The 18,125-nt window shown below is 49.7% G+C and overlaps 1 protein-coding gene across 1 annotated transcript in view; it reads left to right on the top strand.

Annotated features, from left to right (window-relative positions):
• The first annotated feature begins 6,525 nt into the window (after positions 1 to 6,525).
• The window catches only part of CSMD2 (CUB and Sushi multiple domains 2), a 616,956-nt gene continuing 605,356 nt past the window's right edge, over positions 6,526 to 18,125 (top strand). The window contains exon 1 of the mRNA XM_017527996.2: positions 6,526 to 6,879. Coding sequence (XP_017383485.1) covers positions 6,693 to 6,879 — 187 coding nt within the window. The 5' untranslated portion in view covers positions 6,526 to 6,692. The remainder of the gene's footprint in view (positions 6,880 to 18,125) is intronic.

Raw genomic sequence — 18,125 nt, 5'->3', positions numbered from 1 at the left:
TGAAAAGACAGCTGGTGGCAGAGAGGAAGATGCATTGAATAGGGCAAGAGCAGAAATGGGCACCTGTTACTCAGTTGTTATAAGTAACCTGAAACACAGCCATTGTGAACTCTGGTTAGAATCTGGGAGGTGTCTAGGAGGCAGAATCTGGAGGGCTCAGTGACGGTTTGGATGTGGGGACTGGGCAAGATGGGAATCCAGGATAAATAGGTTTCCGGCTCAGGATCTGGGTGGATGTGGAAACTGTTCCCTGAAATGGGGGGCTGAGCAGAGAGGCATGCTGTGGTGGAGAACTATAAGTGGGTAAGCCCAGGTCTAGGTAGGCTGTGGAGGAGCGGGTGGGGTGAGACTCCTTTGAGACATCTGAGGAGAGAGAATGCCAGACACATTACAGGCCGTGGGACTCAGGAGAAAAGAGGTTTCCATCCTAGGAGTTGCCCACCCACCAACAGGGACAAATAAGAAAGCTGGCAGTTATAGAAAGACTGTTGAGTCAGAACAGAGCCTATTTCCACCCTGTGAAAATTTCTAACCTATTTCCACTGTCCGTCCCTGTACTGGCCCACTCTGTGTTTTCTTTCTAAAAAGTGCTGCTTTTCATCTGCCCCTTCCTATAGGCTGAGCTAGGAGCCCTTCTTCTTTTTATCACGTGCTATATGTCTTATGGAGTAATCAATCATGCTTTGCTGTTTAACTCTCTTCTCAGTAAACTATCAACCCCCAGAGGACACGGGCGATGGGAATGTCTTATTCTTCTTTATATTTGTTTCCTCAGCACCTAGCACAGACTCTGACATGCAGCTCAGTGTGGCATGAACAAATGAACGAAAGAGTAAGTGAAGAGTAATCAAATGACTACACAAGATACTATGCAAAAAACAAGGATGCCTGTATAAGAGTATTGCTAGCTGCTGTAGCAAACTTCAATATTTCAGTTGCTTAACACTGGTAAAGATCTTTTCTTTTATAACGTTACAGTGTGGGTGTTCCTGGTTGGTGGCTGACTTTCCTCGACATGTTGATTTGGAGACCCACAATTGTTCCATCGGTGGCTCTGGCGTCCCCACGGACCCAAATGCTCTGTATCCAGCCAGCAGATGGTGAAGTAACCCTGGGAAGATTTTATGGGGTAAGCCTTGAAGTGACACACATCACTCCTGCTCACATTCCTTTGACCAGATCCCTGTCTCAAGACTGCATCCAGCTGTAAAGAGCACTGGGAAAGATAGTCCCAGCTGGGCAGCTACTTCTCAGTGACAAGCCAGCACTATTAACTGTTTTGGCTGAAGAATTCTTTGGGGCAGAGAGAGGCTGTCTGCTGCATTGTAGGATGTTTAGTAGCATCCCTGGCCTCTAGCTCATAGAAGCCAGTAGTACTCTCCAGTTGCGACAACTAAAAATGTCTGCAGATATTGCCAAATGTCTCTGGGAGTAGTGGTTGGGGGGGATTGCCCTCAGTTGAGAACCTGCTTCATACTGAAAGCAGAAATGTTTGATATTCAGCTAGTTGTCCATGCTAAAAGGGCCAGCTAACCCAGCAGAGGGTGCAAGTTGGAGGGGATTTAGAAAAGGCTGCCTGGGGGAGGTGACACTTGAGTTGAGTGATGATTAGGAATTAGATGTGATAGGAAATGGTATTGTTGGCAGAGGAAGCAGTATGAGTAAAGACATGTAGGCACACTAGCATCGCTGACTGGAGGAGCTTCAAGTAGAGATGACAGCCCGGAGCTCCTTTCCTGTGGCTTATGGCCTTTGGCCTGCAGAGGAAAGTGTTGACCTCTGTTTTGTCAATGGCATGAGCTCCTTTTTCCTTATTTCACAAATGAAGAATTTTCTCCAAGAATGTCAGAATGTGGTAGCACTAGAGGAATGGCCTAGGCTGTAAGCCCCTCCTCACTTCCCTCTCCCGGTCTCACCTTGGTGTGAGGCTTTTTCCTCATGAAGTCCCTCTGTCACCACTCCTTGGGCGGCAGATTGCTGCCACCTCTACGGTGATTGCCTCACCCTTGGGAGATCGCGTTGGCCTCGTCATGCTCATGATTTTAAAATCCTGCCCCAGTTGGGATCCTAAACTTTTTCTCCGAGGCCATCTTTGTCCTGTAGCCCTTCTCTTCATCCTGGCCTTCCCCTTGTCCTCTACTTCTGCCCTCGCATTGCTAGTCTCCCATTTGCTCGCTCCCTCTCTCCCTTGGCTTCAGAAGGCTTTTTGATCTTTTCCTGGGTCAGAATGACAATTTCGGGGCATCAAGTCTACATCTCCTCCCTGAATGAGGCCGAGTTCTCCAGAGCATCAGGCCTTGTATTCTTTCTAAATCAAACCCTGATGTTATCTGGATATTAGGTTTATCTTGGCTAGTCACTAGACTGCACTGGGCTTTTTTGCAATGTGATATTGTAAAGACACCTCAACCCACGGCTGCCTGTTGCTCATAGGGAGAATGGGAGGGACAGGCAGGGAGCCAGCACTGGGGGCTGGGCTGAGACCCACGCTCTCCTAGGCTAGATGAGGGTGGGCTGGTATGTCTTTGACTCCTACCTCTCCATTGCCCTGCAAATGTTTCCAGGGTCCCCATGTCTGCCTTTGCCCCCATGTTTCCTGACTCAGACTGTTGTAGTAGTTTTCCAAGTGGTACCCGTTCCCTTCTTGTACTTTCTTCACAGAGAAGCTAGAGTATATGTCAGGCCACATCACTTAACTTCTCTTTCCCAGAAATGAAAACCTACCTTTTGTATTCAGAGCTGTCTAGTCTTCAATAAAGAAGCCATGCTGTACACAGAAAATAGATATAAACAGTTATCTCTTTGCATATATTTTCTGACTGTCAGGCATCTGTTCTCTCTCCTCCCTGTCTCTGAAAAATCTTCTCCTCCTGTTACTGGTTGAATTGTGTGCCCCCGACCCAAATTCATAGATTGGAATCCTAACCCCTAGTACTTCAGGATGTGACTTTATTTGGAGTTAGAGTCTTTAAAAAGTCAATTAAGTTAAAATGAGGCCATTAGAATGGGGTCCTAATCCAGTATGACTGGTGTCCTTATTAGAAGAAGTTTGGACACAGATGTGTACAGTGGGAACACATGTGAGGACACAGGGAGACAAAGGCAGCCACCTACAAGCCAGAGAGAGAAGCCTCAGAGGGAGCCAACCGTGTTGCCGCCTTGATCTTGGACTTCCAGCCTCCAGAACTGTGAGGTGATACATTTCTGTTGTTTAAGCCACACGGTCTATGGTACTTTGTTGTGGCAGCAGTCCTAGCAAATTAATACACCTTCTATTTCTCACTGGCTAAGAATAAAATGCAAACTCCTCACCATTCCCTAATAGACCCTATGTGATCTGCTCCACTCCCCATCTTTATCCTCTTCCTGGCCCCCTTCCCTTTTTACAGCCTTGCCTGTGCTCACTATACAAAAGCCCTTTCCCCAACTTTGCATGGCTGCCTTGCTTAATTCTATTATTACATTTATTTATTTATTTGTAGGCAGAGTAGGGCTCTGTCACCCAGGTTAGAGTGCAGTGGTGGGATCACGGCTCACTGCAGCCTTGAATGCCTGGGCTTAAATGATCCTCTTACTTCAGCCTCCTGAGCACCTTGCTTAATTTTAGATCCCAGGTTGGAGTGCAGTGGTGAGATCATGGCTCACTGCAGCCTTGAACACGTGGGCTCAAATGATCCTCTGGCTTCAGCCTCCTGAGCACCTTGCTTAATTTTAGATTCCATCTTCCACTGTTGCCAGTCTTCCCAGACCATCTCTTTAAAGCACGTCCCTGTATTGCTTCTCCTAGCACCATAAACTTCCTTTTGTAGCATCCTTAATTAGTAACTTTATGTATATTTGTGTACACATTTCCTGCCTTCATCAAGTTAGGGACTGTTCACTAGGTGTATATTCATTGTCTAGCACAGCACTCGGACACATAATGATGCTCAATACATATTTGTTGAGTAAATGCATCTTCAGGTTCCAGCCCAAATCCTACTTTCCTCCTTAAATTAGCCTTCTGATCCCCCAAGTCCAAGAGAAGCTCACTGTCTTGACATGCCTCTCTGTAGCATGCCGGTTCTTCAGTCATGGTGATTATCGCTGTCTGAGGGTATCAGCTACAAGTGGGTTTCCACCTCTGGCCTGCATCCTCCCAAAGCAGGACCACACACTGCATCTCTGCACGGCCCACAGCACAGCCTCTCTCAGGGCCCCTAGCACAGGAGGCGCTCAGTAAATGCATGTGGATCCAAATAGATCAGAGAGCAGGAATGTCGGAGGATGTGAGCAACTGGGCCTTTTACAGGGATAAAAAAGGTGCCCCTGCCCTCCACAGCCCCCAGGGAGAAGGATGACAAACACTCCTTTTGCCTGGGAAGGTTTTGGGGGTAAACCTCATCTGCCCATTGCAGCCACAGAGCAAAGTTCTGGAGCTAAGAAGGGGGTAAGAGAAAGCCCATTGGCCTGCAGCCCCAGATTTATAGAGCAGCCCAGACTTTCTTCTGCCCAGCTGTGGGCTGCACAGGAGACCCGGGCATCTCTGCCAGTTCCTTTCTCTGGAGGAGAACCCCGCCTCCAAGAGAGGGGGAAAGTCGGAGCTTAGAAGCCAGGAGCCCACCCCCAGGCAAGCCCAGCTAACAGCTCCCAAGGCTGTCACCACCACTCACTCCCAGAATAGTCAGTCCCTTCCTCCTCTCCAGGGCTGGTGGGAAGGCTGAGCCTTCTCTTTCAGGAGGCTGGCTCTGGACAATGGGAAGGGAGAAGCCCCCTCCCCGCTCCCCCAGGGACATAAAGCAGGCCTTTCATTGAGGAGTTCTGGCTGCTTCGGTTGGTTCTTGGCACCCAGCGAAGCGGCGTCGGGAGGGGCAGGCAAGCAAGCTTGTTGGGGGTGGGGACCGGCCCGCAATTCTGAGGAGGTTCGCCTGCCTAGGGCCACCGGGCTGGCTCCCCAGCTGTGGGATGAGCTCATGCAGGGAAACCGGAACAACTTGGGGTAGGGGGGAGGGAGGAAGAGTGGCATCTAAGAGGCTGCGACAGCGTGGATCTCGGGAGCAAGTTTTTCATGGGGAGTAGGGACAAGCCTCCACTCCTCCAACCCCGCCTCAGCCCCCTAATTCGGATCGTCAATTCCACATCCCCTCTTCATACCCTTCCTTGGATGGAAATTCCTGGCCACGCTGACAGCGGGCCAACCTGGGTCGCTAACCTCCCCCAGCCTGGGTCGCCATCCCTATAGTTCCTCTCCACACCCTTCCCCGGAAGATATCGGGCTCCACCGCCCGCCGGCCACTGCCCCCTTGGCCACACAGATGCCAACGCTCAGTTTTGGCCAAAACGCGCTGCTCCCTAAGCCCCGAGCACAGCTTCTCTGAGGTGCGTTGGCAAAGGGGATGGGGGCGCGCAACGCAGGTGCCTTTCCACTGCACGCGCCCGCAGGGGCCTCCTCTCCGGGCCTTGCCCCTCCCAGTTTCCTCCAACCTCCTCCCACGAAGCGTCTCTTCCCTCTTGCCGAAGAGTTTGGCGTAGACAGCGAAGGAGCCATCGTGCTTGGCGGAGAAGCCTGGAGTAGACGAGACAGAGACGGCGACCGAGTCGGGTGGGGGATGGGGTGGGGACCGACGCTGAGCCCTTCGACCAGGAGGCTGCCGTTGCTGGGGAGAGGTGGGGAACGGTACACGCCCTTGGGAGGAACTCTCTTGGTTTGGGGCCTTGGCTGGGAGGAGGAGGGGAAGAGGAAGAAGCAGGGTCCGATTATTTAAATTTGGGGATAAATTGTACAAGTAACTCTTGCACGGTCCTTCCACCAACCTCACTCCCCACCCCCAACTCCCGTGCATACAGGCACCGCTCCGTCATCCTGAGATTTTTGTCTTAGGGTAGGAGTGGGACCGCACTGGGTCAAATGAACGATCCCCCACCCCCCATCCCCGCTCCACCGCCCTCCAATTCTTAACCCTGCCTCTGTCTACGCACAACGTCCCTCTCCTGGGATGGGGTAGGAGGCTATTGTGAATGAGGCTCCTAAGCATCACCCCTGGCCCCAGATTGCAAGTTCAAAGCCACCACCCAAGATCAGCTTGTAAGAGCCACGACTTGGGGAACCGCGTCCTTCTTTGGTTACCTTTTCCCAGACAGGATTCCAATTTCCAAACGTGGAAGAGGCGTGTGTGTATGTGCCTGTGTGTATTAGTGCGTGTGTCTGTCACTGTGTGTGTGTATGTGTGTGTGTGGAGAGGGGGATATATTTATGGGTGATTTTATAAATGAAAACGGGAGGACTGAACTTAAAAGAAACTGGTCAATTGTAAAACAAACAGGAATAAACAACCCTTTAGATGTAATTTCTGGTTTATCTGGAGGTGGAGGTGGCGCTGAAGAGGAACCCCCGCCCCCCAATATTTTTTCCTTAGCTGCGCCCCCAGCATTTGGAGCGGCGGAGAAGCTGCTCCGGAGTGATTAATCCGGGGATAATTCACCCCCCCGCCCCCCGGCGCGAACCCCGCGAAGCGGGATTGGAGCGAGTCATTTCCGAGAGCGCAGCGCGCCTCTCCCCGGCCAGGCGGACACTTGGTTCATTCCAGCCGCAGAAGCTCAGGGCTCCCGCGTACCGGGATTTTTTCCGAGCAGAAAAAAGCTCCAGAGCTCTCCTGACCTCCTTTCTCCTCGGCGGCGAGTGGAGCCTCTCCCTCTGCGCTGCCGGCCGCGCCATGCCGCGCTCGCAGGGACGGGAGCTGGGGCGCTGCGGCTGCCCTGCGGGGAGAGGTCGCGGCGAAGCCGGGATTTCGGCGCTCTTGACGGGCTCCGGGAGCCGCTGGGGCCGCCCGCCGCCGCCAACGCCGCCGCCTCTGCTGCTGCTGCTGGGCTGGGGGCTGCTCAGCGTTTCTGCCGCCGCGGGTGAGTCCAGTCGCGCCGAGGAGCCAGCGGCCACCGCGCGCCCCACCCGAGCCTCGAGCCCACCCATCCTCGACCCGGTCCCAGTCCCTTCCCCCGCCCCTATCCCTGCCCGAATCTCCCACCCTCGCAATTGCCTCCTCTCATTCTCATCCCTGCCTCCGTCTCCCACCCCACCCTCAGCCACGTCCTCACCTCCATTGCTACCCCAGCCCCAGCCGCAACTTGGCCGGATGCGGCCGGTGTGGGGGCCTGGGAGACAGACATCCCCGCCCGGGGTTGCGGGGCACCTGGTCTGTGGCTTCAGTTTCTCCAGCCTCCCAGCCCCTAAGGTGCCAGGCTTTTTCCCGATAAACTTTCCTGGAGCCCTACTCCCCCAGCTCCCGATTCTGCCAGGCATGCTGGTCCTGGGGGCTGGAGAGGAACCTCGCGCCCCCTCCCCATTTCCACGTCTGCAAGGTCTGCCCTTCCCCGCCCCCGCCCATTTTCTCCAATTGAAACCGGTGCCCCCTCTAGAGCCGCCAGGAGACTGCGGCCGCCATCCCCCTCCCCAAATGCCACCCCTCCCTCGGCGATAGGAGCTAGGAGAGGTTTCAGGTGGGCGCGTGCCCACGGCGGGGGTCCCGCGCATTCCTTGCGGGAGGGATCAGGTGGAGGCTGGAGGGTGCTGAGCGACGGGAAAGAGGGGGTGGGGGTTGTAGCCGGGGGCGGAGGAGGGAGTGTCGCCGCCAGGCTTCGCGCTGCCACATTTCCCTTCGGTTCTCACTCCGCGCCAAAGTGCCCTTTCCCGCGCCCTGCTGCAGCCTAGTGCCTGGGCTGCGGCAGCAGTAGTGGCGGCGCAGGCGGCGGGACCGGCTCCCGACGACCGAGTCCGGGAGGGGGCAGACCTGGCGGGTGCAGAAAGTCCCGGAACTTCGCGGGTGTCTGGCTGCAGCTTGCAGCGCGCGGGGAGGTACGCGAACCTTCGAGGGAACCCAGTCCCCTCTGGAGGCTACTGGCCTGGACCTTTCCCACTTTGCCCACAGCACCCCTCAGAAGCTCAGTTCTAGCCACAACCTAGAAAGTTCCGTGTGCCCGGGTCGAGAGGGGTCCAAATCAGGATGCCTGGAACCGCATTTTCATTTAGCCCGGAGGCTGACACCCACTGAGGGAGAAAACCGAAAGACCTGCTGCCCAGGCCTGAACCTAGGGCACCTTAGATCTGGAGCCTTGGGGTTTGTTTTGTTTTGTTTTGTTTTGAAACCACCGATTGAACCTCTGAATGCTTGGCCTGGACCACCCCAGTTCCCCTTTTTGGGAAAGTGAGCCTCTCTTACAGGTCAGTGAGTGGCGAGCTCTATGGCCTCCAGCATCTTGTGAGCCCGTCCTCGCAGACCGTGTCGCCCACTGCTTAGCCACGGCATGATGGGGTTCTTGGTCAAGGAGGGCGCCGGGAGTCAGTTCTGGCTCTCTCGTTTCTAGCTGACGGGACTTTCTCAGGTTCTGCTAAGAGCCATAGCCACCGACACCCAGAGAGGGGCGCCCGCGGTGCGCGCGCCTGGGAGCTCTGGCCTCTCGCACACCCACACCCACTGGGAGGCTGTCCACACCGACGCTGCTGGTCACCCAGACTTGCCACATGGGCGGTGGGGGACCGCTGCTACCTCCCGTCAGGCCTCCCGGTCATTTGTCAAGGCGAGGTCGGTCTCTGGCTTAGCTGATTGGAGAAAGTCTTGGGATCTGACTAAATTGTTTTTTTCTGGCTAGATTTGTTTCTGCCCTTTGGGCATATCCTGCCCCTGAGGGAGAGAAAAAGGCCGACTCACCGGCGCTTGCATTGCACAGCGGTGCTAGAATCCTGCCCTATAGAGATCCATTTGCTCGCAGCTCCTAGAAAAGTAGAAAAGCTGGGGGGAGGAGACACTGTGTTCGTGGCTTGGGGTAGTTCCTCTCTAGCAGGCCCCGCTCTGGCTTGCAAACTTCCAGTACATTTCATTTCTTTTCTTTTTTTGAGGCGGAGTTTCGCTCTTGTTGCCCAGGCTGGAGTGCAATGGCGCTGTATCAGCTCACTGCAACCTCCACCTCCCGCGTTCAAGTGATTGTCCTGCCTCAGCCTCCTGAGTAGCTGGGATAACAAGTGCGCGCCACCAGGTCCAGCTAATTTTTGTATTTTTAGTAGAGACGGGGTTTCGCCATGTTGGTCAGGCTGGTCTCGGGTGATCCTCGCGCCTCGGCCTCCCAAAGTGCTGGGATTACAGGCATGAGCCACCGAGCCCGGCCCAGTACATTTCTTTTTAAGCCTTTCCCGCATTTAGATGGGCTGTTTGGCCTTGCAAGCAACAGAGATTTGGAAATGGATTTGGTGACAGAAGATCGGCAGAATTTGGTACATTAGAAGGGGAAACACATTCATTTTGTGTTCAGGTCACACTGTTGAATTTAAAAGATGCTCAGGACTGAACAGTCTCCCTTCCTTGGTGATCACTGGACAAATGAAAAGAAGGATTTGAAAAAAAGGAGTCTCCTCACCCACCCATACTTTCTTCCCTCAACCCCTTTAGTACCCGTCCTGCCTGGCACTCCCTTCCCTGATCCATCAGTAACCCTTCCTTTTTTTTTTTTTGAGACGGAGTTTCAGCTTGTTGCCCAGGCTGTAGTGCAATGGCACAATCTCAGCTCACTGCAACCTCCACATCCCTGGTTCAACCGATTCCCCTTCCTCAGTCTCCTGAGTAGCTGGGATTACAGGCTCACACCACCATGCCCAGCTAATTTTGTATTTTTAGCAGAGACAGGGTTTCTCCATGTTGGTCAGGCTGGTCTTGAACTCCTGACCTCAGATGATTCACCCGCCTCAGCCTCGCAAAGTGCTGGGATTACAGGCATGAGCCACCAGGCTCAGCCACCCCCCCTTCTTAAAACACGATTCCTCTTGACCTGTAAACAGGCTCATCTTTAACATAAAACAAACCAAGGAGCCTTTTTGGCCTATTGACCTATCTAAGCCACTGTCCCATCTCTCTTTGTCTTTCACAGTCACTTCTCTTAAAAGGGGTCTTCATGTCATTTTTCTCTACTACCAGTCACTCCTTGCTTCAGCTTCTGTTTCCAGGATAAGAGGCAATAAGATGACAAAGATGCCCCTGGAATACTTTAGAAGAGAGCACCAATGACCACCGGGATTGCCAGATACATTGTACTTTGTCTTTATTTTCCTTTATCTCTTGTGGCTGTGGCCACTGTGGAGAAATTTCTCTTCCTTGGGCTTCCGGAACACTATGTTTTACGGATTTTCTGCTGTCTCTTGAGTGTTCCTTCTCAGTTTCTAATACTAACTAATACTTATTCCCCTCCCTGAAGTATGGTGTGGTGCAACATTTAATTCTTTGTACTTTTCACCATTCCTTTCACCATTCCCTGGGTGAGCTCGTCCTTGCCCAACTCTTCCACTACCACACTCTGAAGCTTTCAGACAGATCCCTTCTGCCAAGATGTCTCTCCTGATATACATCTATTGGCTTCCTGGTCCACAGGAACTCTGGGTCTAGGTAACCCATATATCCAGCTGATTCTTGGAAATCTTCACCTAGATGTTTCCCTTCCAAAGCAAACTCATTAGCTTCTTTCCTAAGCCTCCAGTATTTCCTGTGTGAGCTGGTGGTTCCTGTAGCATGCCAATTATGGAGCCCAGAAACCTTTGGATCATCCTCAACTCCTTCGTTATCATGTGGCCATCAAGTTCTGTCAGTTTTATTCTCAAACCTAGCTACTTTCCTCTGGATTGAGAAGCCTGAGCATTGATGAAGCTATCATGCCTTCTATTCTCTAACTAATTTTTTAAAAAGCAGTGTTAAACTATAGGTAGAAGGAATTCTGACAAAGCTCTGTTTTTTCCCGTGCCAACCACCTAACGGCTTTAAAAAAAATGAAATGCCAAATTAAAAAAAATTCCCTGCTTTGTATGTTGTCTGAGTGCTTGCTTTTAGTCAGCCTCTTGTAGACTAGAGCACTGACTGTACTCGGTGTTCTATTATAGTACAAACTGAATTGTATTAAAAAGCATTTATTTGTCTGCCTTATACATTAAACTGTGAGCTTACTGAAGGCAGGGACAGTGCCTTATTTCTCTTGGTATCCCCATATCCAGCTCAGGTTCTGGCATAGAATTGCTGCTTGATGTATAGCTGTTTGAGAGGATGATTTTTGTAGTTTTCTTTTTCTTGAACAGTTTTCCAGGGACTGATAAGGCTAAGTCAGGGGTCAAGAAAGCCAGCTGGTTTGCAGAGGTAATAAGATGATAAAGACATCTGGTCCCCTGTTGCTTTTCTCTACAACTAAGTATCACCATTTGGTGACAGCTCCCTAGATTCTAGAACCAGTGCAACAATAATCCCTTGGCATACCACTCTCCTCCAACACTGAGCCAAGGAAAGGCATTTCCCTACTCAAGTCACCAGCGTGTGTATGAATTTGAATTTCCATTTGCAATCAAGCTAAGGGTTTATGGTTTTTTAAAAAATAAGCTGACTGCAGTGGAGAGCGTTCACCATATCTAGGGCTGGTGAGTGTCTGGCTTTGTTGAAGGTGAGATTAGAATCATGCACCAGGCTTTGGGAGGCCGAGGCAGGCAGATCACAAGGTCAAGAGATCGAGACCATCCTGGCCAATGCAGTGAAATCCCGTCTCTACTAAAAGTACAAAAAATTAGCTGGGCGTGGTGGTGTGCGCCTGTAGTCCCAGCTACTTGGGAGGCTGAGGCAGGAGAATTGCTTGAAACCCGAAAATGGAAGTTGCAGTGAGCCGGGATCGCGCCACTGCACTCCAGCCTGGCGATAGAGCGAGACTCTGTCTCAAAAAAAAAAAAAAGAAAAAAAAATCATGCACCAGGGACTGGAGGACCAAATTGCAGGGTCTTGGGCACTACATGGTTTGGGTTCTCCGGCAGAGCCCAGCAGGCAGCTTCAGCAGCATCCTCTTCACCCTCATTCATGTGCCTGACTTGCCTGTTTTGCCCTCATGATCACACCAGCAGGATTAAGGGAATCTGATTGCTCCACAGAGCCTTGTTGGAGACCTAGCTGATCTTCGGTCCTCTCTAAGGCTCAGGCTCCCTGCTGTAAAAAGGACAAGTAATTCCTGAATTTTTGGAAGGATTAGAAACCAGAGATGCAACCAGTCCAGTGTCGTACCTCATCGAATGTGCCTATTAAATAGAAGCTGGAGCCGAAGGAACCATCCAGGAAGTCTGTGTGCCCTCACCATGTCCTTCCCTACCTACCATGCTCAGAGAGCTGTTCTGGGCACCCAGGGGAGTCACACTAACAGCTCATGTTCACTGAGTACTCACCAGCACTGTCTTAAGCACTTGCATGTATTAACTCAATCCTCTCAGCAACCCAGTGAACCCTGCAGTATCATTATTCCCATTTCATAGATAAAGAAACAGGTTCAGAGAGGACACATAACTTACCCACACGCTAAGTAAACAGCCAAGCCTTAGTTTGGATGCAAGCTTGGCTGACGCCAAATCCTTTACCCATAACCCCATTGCTATTCACCTTCTTGGAGACCCAACCGGTACTACATCCTTGGAAGCTTCTGCCTAGGCTGCCTTCTTTGGCCTTGCTTTTCCCACTCGGCTGTCCTTATTCAGTTTTAACTGAGTACCACACTTTTAATCCTCGAGCAGCTATTGTCCATTCCTCTCCACCACAAGCTCCTGGGGGAGGCTGTAAAGCCATTCTTGGTTTCTAGCCCCAAACACCCATCTAGATGGAACTCTGCTGTGGGCTCTCATAACTGCCCACATTTCCTCTGTTGTCAGACTCATCCGGACATACTGGAATTTCTTGCTTAAAGCGGTGGTATCTGTCTCTTTTCCCTAAAGGACTATGAACTCAGGCCCGGCAGCATCGCCCAGCTCAGAGCACATAGTGAACACTCAGTGAGTGTGCTGATGAGACACTCAGACCTGATGAAACAATCAGAGGCAGGTTATTTGGAGCCTAGGGTTCCCTTTCCTGTAGACCACCCTCTTGGGTATTCCCAGGACAGCTGGGGGCTAAGAAGACTAGAAAAGGGTGAAGGGGCATCTTCAAGTGGGAGGCAGCCCCAGGCCCATCTGCACAATAATAATAGCTCTCCTTTACTGAGTGCTGATTAAATGATTTATAGACATTACCATTTAATTATCACTATAATATCATATTTGAAGATACTGAGGCTCAGAAAGTAAGCAGTTAGTTGAAGACTGTAGAGCAGGTAGGTAAAGAAGGCAGGATTAAACCTCAAGTCTACTTGACCCTAGGGCCCATCTTTATGGAAAGCTCCTGTTACAGTGCTGGGCCCATTGTTAGCATTCAATGTATGTTAGATACTATTACTACAACTACAGTCTACTTGCTTTCTGCACTAGCCTCTTAGAATTATAAGAGAAACAATTCACACATTTTGCCAGTCTCAGGCACCACTATATGCAGTGGGAGAGTCTTTCCTCTTTGCTTCTCTAGCTGAAAGCACACATCTTAGAACCTGGTCACCTCACCCAACTCATCAGCCCAGCTAAGTATTCTTTATTCAGGAGGGTAGGGAGGGAGAACCCTCTGCCTCGAGAATGCACTGCACTGCCCTCCCTGGGTTTCTCTCCTTGGGTGGCATATGGCCTCTCACCCCTCCTCTCTGCCTGCTGCAGTGTTGTGAGAGCATCACTGGCAATAGGGGAACACTGGGGTGAACCTGCAAATGGAGGATTAAAGACTCCATCTCAGGGCTCACTCACTTTGAGAAGAGCTTGGTTTTCCCTTGGACCTACACAAAGAGTGGGCTATGCAACGTGGGAGTTTCTCAACTTGAAAACGATAGTGTGGTTCTCAGAACTCTTTCCTTGCTCTTGTAAGTTAAGAGCAACAAAGTAAACTCATATTATTTTTTCCTTCCTGTAAAAATGAGATTCTGATTCTGATTCTTCTTTTCTCCTCTCCCACCCAAACACACTTAGTTTTTAGAGCTTCAGGGGAAGGCAAGACTCATTGGCCTTCTCAGGTGGCTTAATGTCACATGAAAGATAGTCATGACCCACTGTACATCCACAAATGTGAACTTTAGCCAAACAACAGATGAGAGGGGAGGAGAGGGAGTAGAACATGATGGGTTGGCATTGGATAAATAGGATAATTTGAGATAGACCGAGCTCAAGTAGGAAAGTGTAAGTTGGGTAGGATCAAAGATGGGTTGGGATACTGGGATAGGATAGATAGAGTGAGATAGGTGAAGGAGTAAAATGGGACAGGACTGAGTGAGATGTGATGTCGGGAATGGGATTAAGAGGTTGGGGTGTGCAGTATTCAGTGGATTGCCTGGGATAGGGGTGAGGTGGGGTGGGAATGTGTTAGAAGAGACTAGGGTGGGATGGGATAAGATGGGGTGGTGGAGTTGGGATGGAGTGGAATGGAACATCTGGGATATGATGGAGTGGAAGTGAGATGTGTTGTGGTGGAATGGCAGGAGATGGAGGGGAATCAGATTTATTGAGATTGTTTGGGTTGGTGACCTGAATTGTGAAATTTCAGGTACATATAAAGTCTCCATTAGCCTTTGTTTCCATATAGCATGAATCCTAAAATGCTGAAGGCTTCATTTTCCTGCCATAAAGGATCATTCTTCAGGGAGATGCTCGGAGTCCCATGTGGCCACCACCAGGAACCCATCAGAAAAATATGCCTGGTACAAACCAGGAGCACTAGGGCAGCTCCTGTTAAGTCCACCATCAGAGAAAGACATTGTACCTGCCCTAGAGCTAGTACAGTGGCTCCACTCACAGAAAGCAAAGCCCAGGATGGAGTCGCGGTTTACCTCCATGGCCCCCTCTGTTGGGGGAGTCTGTCTTCTAGAGACTCTTTTACTTTCCACCTGTTTGTGTCTATATTGTTGAAAAATTTTAAACTGAACTGGTCTTTCAAGGGATGTCAGTCCCACCCTTGAAAAATCATTATTATAAGGAACTTTCATGATGCTAAAAATAATGTATGTATAGTTAAATGACTGTGAACACCAAATTACTCTGAGAAATTTGAGAATCTCCTGTGCCATCTAGAGCAGAAAATAAGGGCTTATATTGCAACACAAATAGCCTTCCTCCCTGCCAATGTCTAATTTATACTCAGTTGAGTGCAATTATAACCCAGAACGTCAAAAAATTATGTGTCCGTCTTCTAGGTTTTCAGATAGAAAACAGAATAAGTTCTATTATTAAGTACCTGCATCTATTTATTGACTGAAAGTAAGCAAGTGTGATGGATGTAACTTTACAGGGAAAAAGCAGAGACTTTGAAATTTGAGATACAGGTGTATTACCAGAGAATGTGCAGGCATTTTGTGCAGATTGATTGATGACCCTTTCTGTGATGAGCAAGTGTGGTAGAGTCGAATCAGGCCTTGGGAGATTTGTCTTCAGGTTGCTGCCTGACCACACCCCTTTCCCTACCCCAGCCTCAGTCTCCCTACCTACCAACCTTCATTGCTTCCTCCATTGCCATTTCAGGAATGGAGAGAGCTCGGCGATTGGGGAGACTTGCTGATGGTGTGTGGACTTGGCAGTAAGAAGGAGATGATAGTTTAATGGTTTATTTTCAATCCATGCTAAAGTGTTCCTAGCATGAAAACAGACATCTCAATGATGGCATCCCCTCCTGCCAGGGACCTATCCTCCTGGCCTTATCCTATGTGCATTCCTGGAAGGGCTGACCCATAGCAGATCCTCAGCTAGGAGAAAGGCCTTATTTGGCCTAGGAGTCAGGAATTCAGCCTTCCAGTCTTGGCTGTGCCCCTAATCACCTATGTGACCAGAAGCCAATCATTTAATCTTCCTAGGCCTCTATTTTCACACCTATAAAATGGAGATAATAATATGCAGCTTGTCTATGCAATGATGGACTTGGAAGCTCTTTAATCAACAAAACAAAACAAAACAAAACAAGAAAAAAGCCAAAGCCATTAGAATAAGATCAAAAAAGTTTCTAGTTTAAGCCCATCCAGCAGGAGATCTTGCTCAGGGCTCAGGCTGGCTTGGCTTTCCAGGAATGGGGAGCTCATGACCTCTGCAGACAGCATGCCAGGCTACTTTTCAGGTCTCAGGGGTGATAGGTGAAGGTGGGTGGGCCTGCTGAGCTTCTTGGCCTTGATCCATTCTTACCCTCCAGTGGCCTGTGGGACTGCTCCTGAGACCGCAAAGGGAAGAAACAAGCTGTCTCTATCCAGAGCCCGTCAGACATCCTGGCCACAACCTTTTCCCCAACTACCACCCACCCCCGGGCAGCAGCACTGTGAGTTCAGTCTGGGAGAGTTGATTGCTTGGACTTTACTCTCACTAACACATTCAACCAGGGGTCAAGATCTGAATGAGCCCTTTAACTCTAGCAAGAGGAAAATTCCCTGCATTCAAAAACCACTGGGACTCACATCTCCTGTGATATTTTGTTCCAAGAAACATGGAAAGAAGACAATGTTACAGGGGCAGTTTTCCTGAGTTACGGGGAAGGCACAGTTGACGGTTTTTGTTTTCTGCACCCCCCACCAAATCTCAGGTGCATGGCATTTGAATTAATCCTACCCTCTCTCCACTTTGCACTTTATGATCCCATCTGTGCAAAACTCCTCTCTTATTTACAGTTTTTGCCTCCCTTCATCCCAAATCCTAAAGCTATCCCAATCCCAATAAGTACTCATTCTGATGTGTTTGACATACGTCTTCAAATATGCATGGATCCTTATAAAATATGTAGGGTTGTTTGTATGTCTATGTATTTTTTATTTCTATAAATGATATTGAGGTATAAATTTCATCTGGTTTCTTAGTTTATTTACTTAACACCATATTTTGCAGATCTTGCCATTCTCCTTGTGTGTATCTAGTCAGTGGTTTCTAACTGCTGCATTGCATTATGAGTTCCACATCCATCACGTTTTATGTATCTGTTCCCCTGGGGAGATCCCTCTAGCTTATCAGTAAGTTCCCCCTACTCCACCACTAGAAGATCTGAAGATCGTCCTTGTACATTCTCTCTTGGGACCCTGTGTGAGAGTGGTTCTGGACTATATGATGGAGGATTTGCTCCCTGGGTTAATGTGTTAGCTTTTCATGTTCTGCCATGGTGTTTTCCAGAGCACCATGGAAATGGTGTGCCAGGTCACATTTCCACTAAGAGTGTCCAAGAGTTTCTGTTTTCCCACGTCTTCATGAGTACCTAATATTAGCCACCTGTCCAATTTTGCCATTTTTGGCAATGTAAAGTGCCATCTCATTGTATTAATTTACACTTATTACTAGTAAGCCTCAACCTCTCTTACAGGCTTGTTGGCTGTTTGAACTTCTCTTTTTCTGAATTGCCTATTTATATTATTTGCCCATTTAAAAATTGGATTTCTTGTCTTAGAAATCTTTTGGTTGATTTGCAGATGTTTTGTTTATAGTCTAGGTGTTGCCCTTTGTTAATTTTAGAAGTTACAAATAGCTCCTTCTAATCTTTAATCCACCTATTTGGCATATGGCAGATTTCTTTGGACAGGAATGCTTCCTTTTGATATAGTCAGAACCATCAGTGTTTTGGGAGAGGTAGAAATTGAGACATGAGGGCACTGAGGAGCTAGAGAGCATGGTGGGGTCCCATGGACCCACATGGGTCCACTCTCTTGCAGGGCTGGTTCTCTGTATGGAGGGCTCTGAGGAGTCCTAGAACCTTCCTGTCTATCCTGAGCCCCTGCATCCTACAGGAGGTCTCTCTTCTGGCTCAAGGCCCTGTGTTTCCTGAAGGCCCCAGTTAAAGTGCAGTTTAATGGATGGATGCTATATCTAGAGAATGGGCAGGATTACTCCGTCCTTCAGCAAGCATTTATTGAGTGTCTCTGTGTGCCTGAGCTCTCAGCTGCATTGGGGACATGGGCAAGTTTTAGTGCTGAGTGTACATAAGGGAGGCAGCTACACACAGGCTCAGAGCAGCATTATTCACAACAACCAAATGGCGGAAGCAACCCATGTGTCCATGTGCAGATGAGTGGATAAACAAAATGTGGTATATCCATATGATGGAATATCTTTCAGCTTTAAAAAGGAAGGAAATTCTGACAACCACTACAGCATAGATGAACCTTGAGGACATCATGCTAAGTGAAAGAAACCGGTTACAGGCCAGGTACAGTAACTCACACCTATAATCCCAGCACTTCGGGAGGCCTAGGCAGGTGGATCACTTGAGGTCAGGAGTTCAAGACCAGCC

The sequence above is a fragment of the Cebus imitator genome, unplaced genomic scaffold, assembly GCF_001604975.1.
Source record: "Cebus imitator isolate Cc_AM_T3 unplaced genomic scaffold, Cebus_imitator-1.0 Scaffold51, whole genome shotgun sequence".
NCBI lineage: Eukaryota > Metazoa > Chordata > Mammalia > Primates > Cebidae > Cebus > Cebus imitator.
This window is presented reverse-complemented; position numbering and strand designations above follow the sequence as displayed.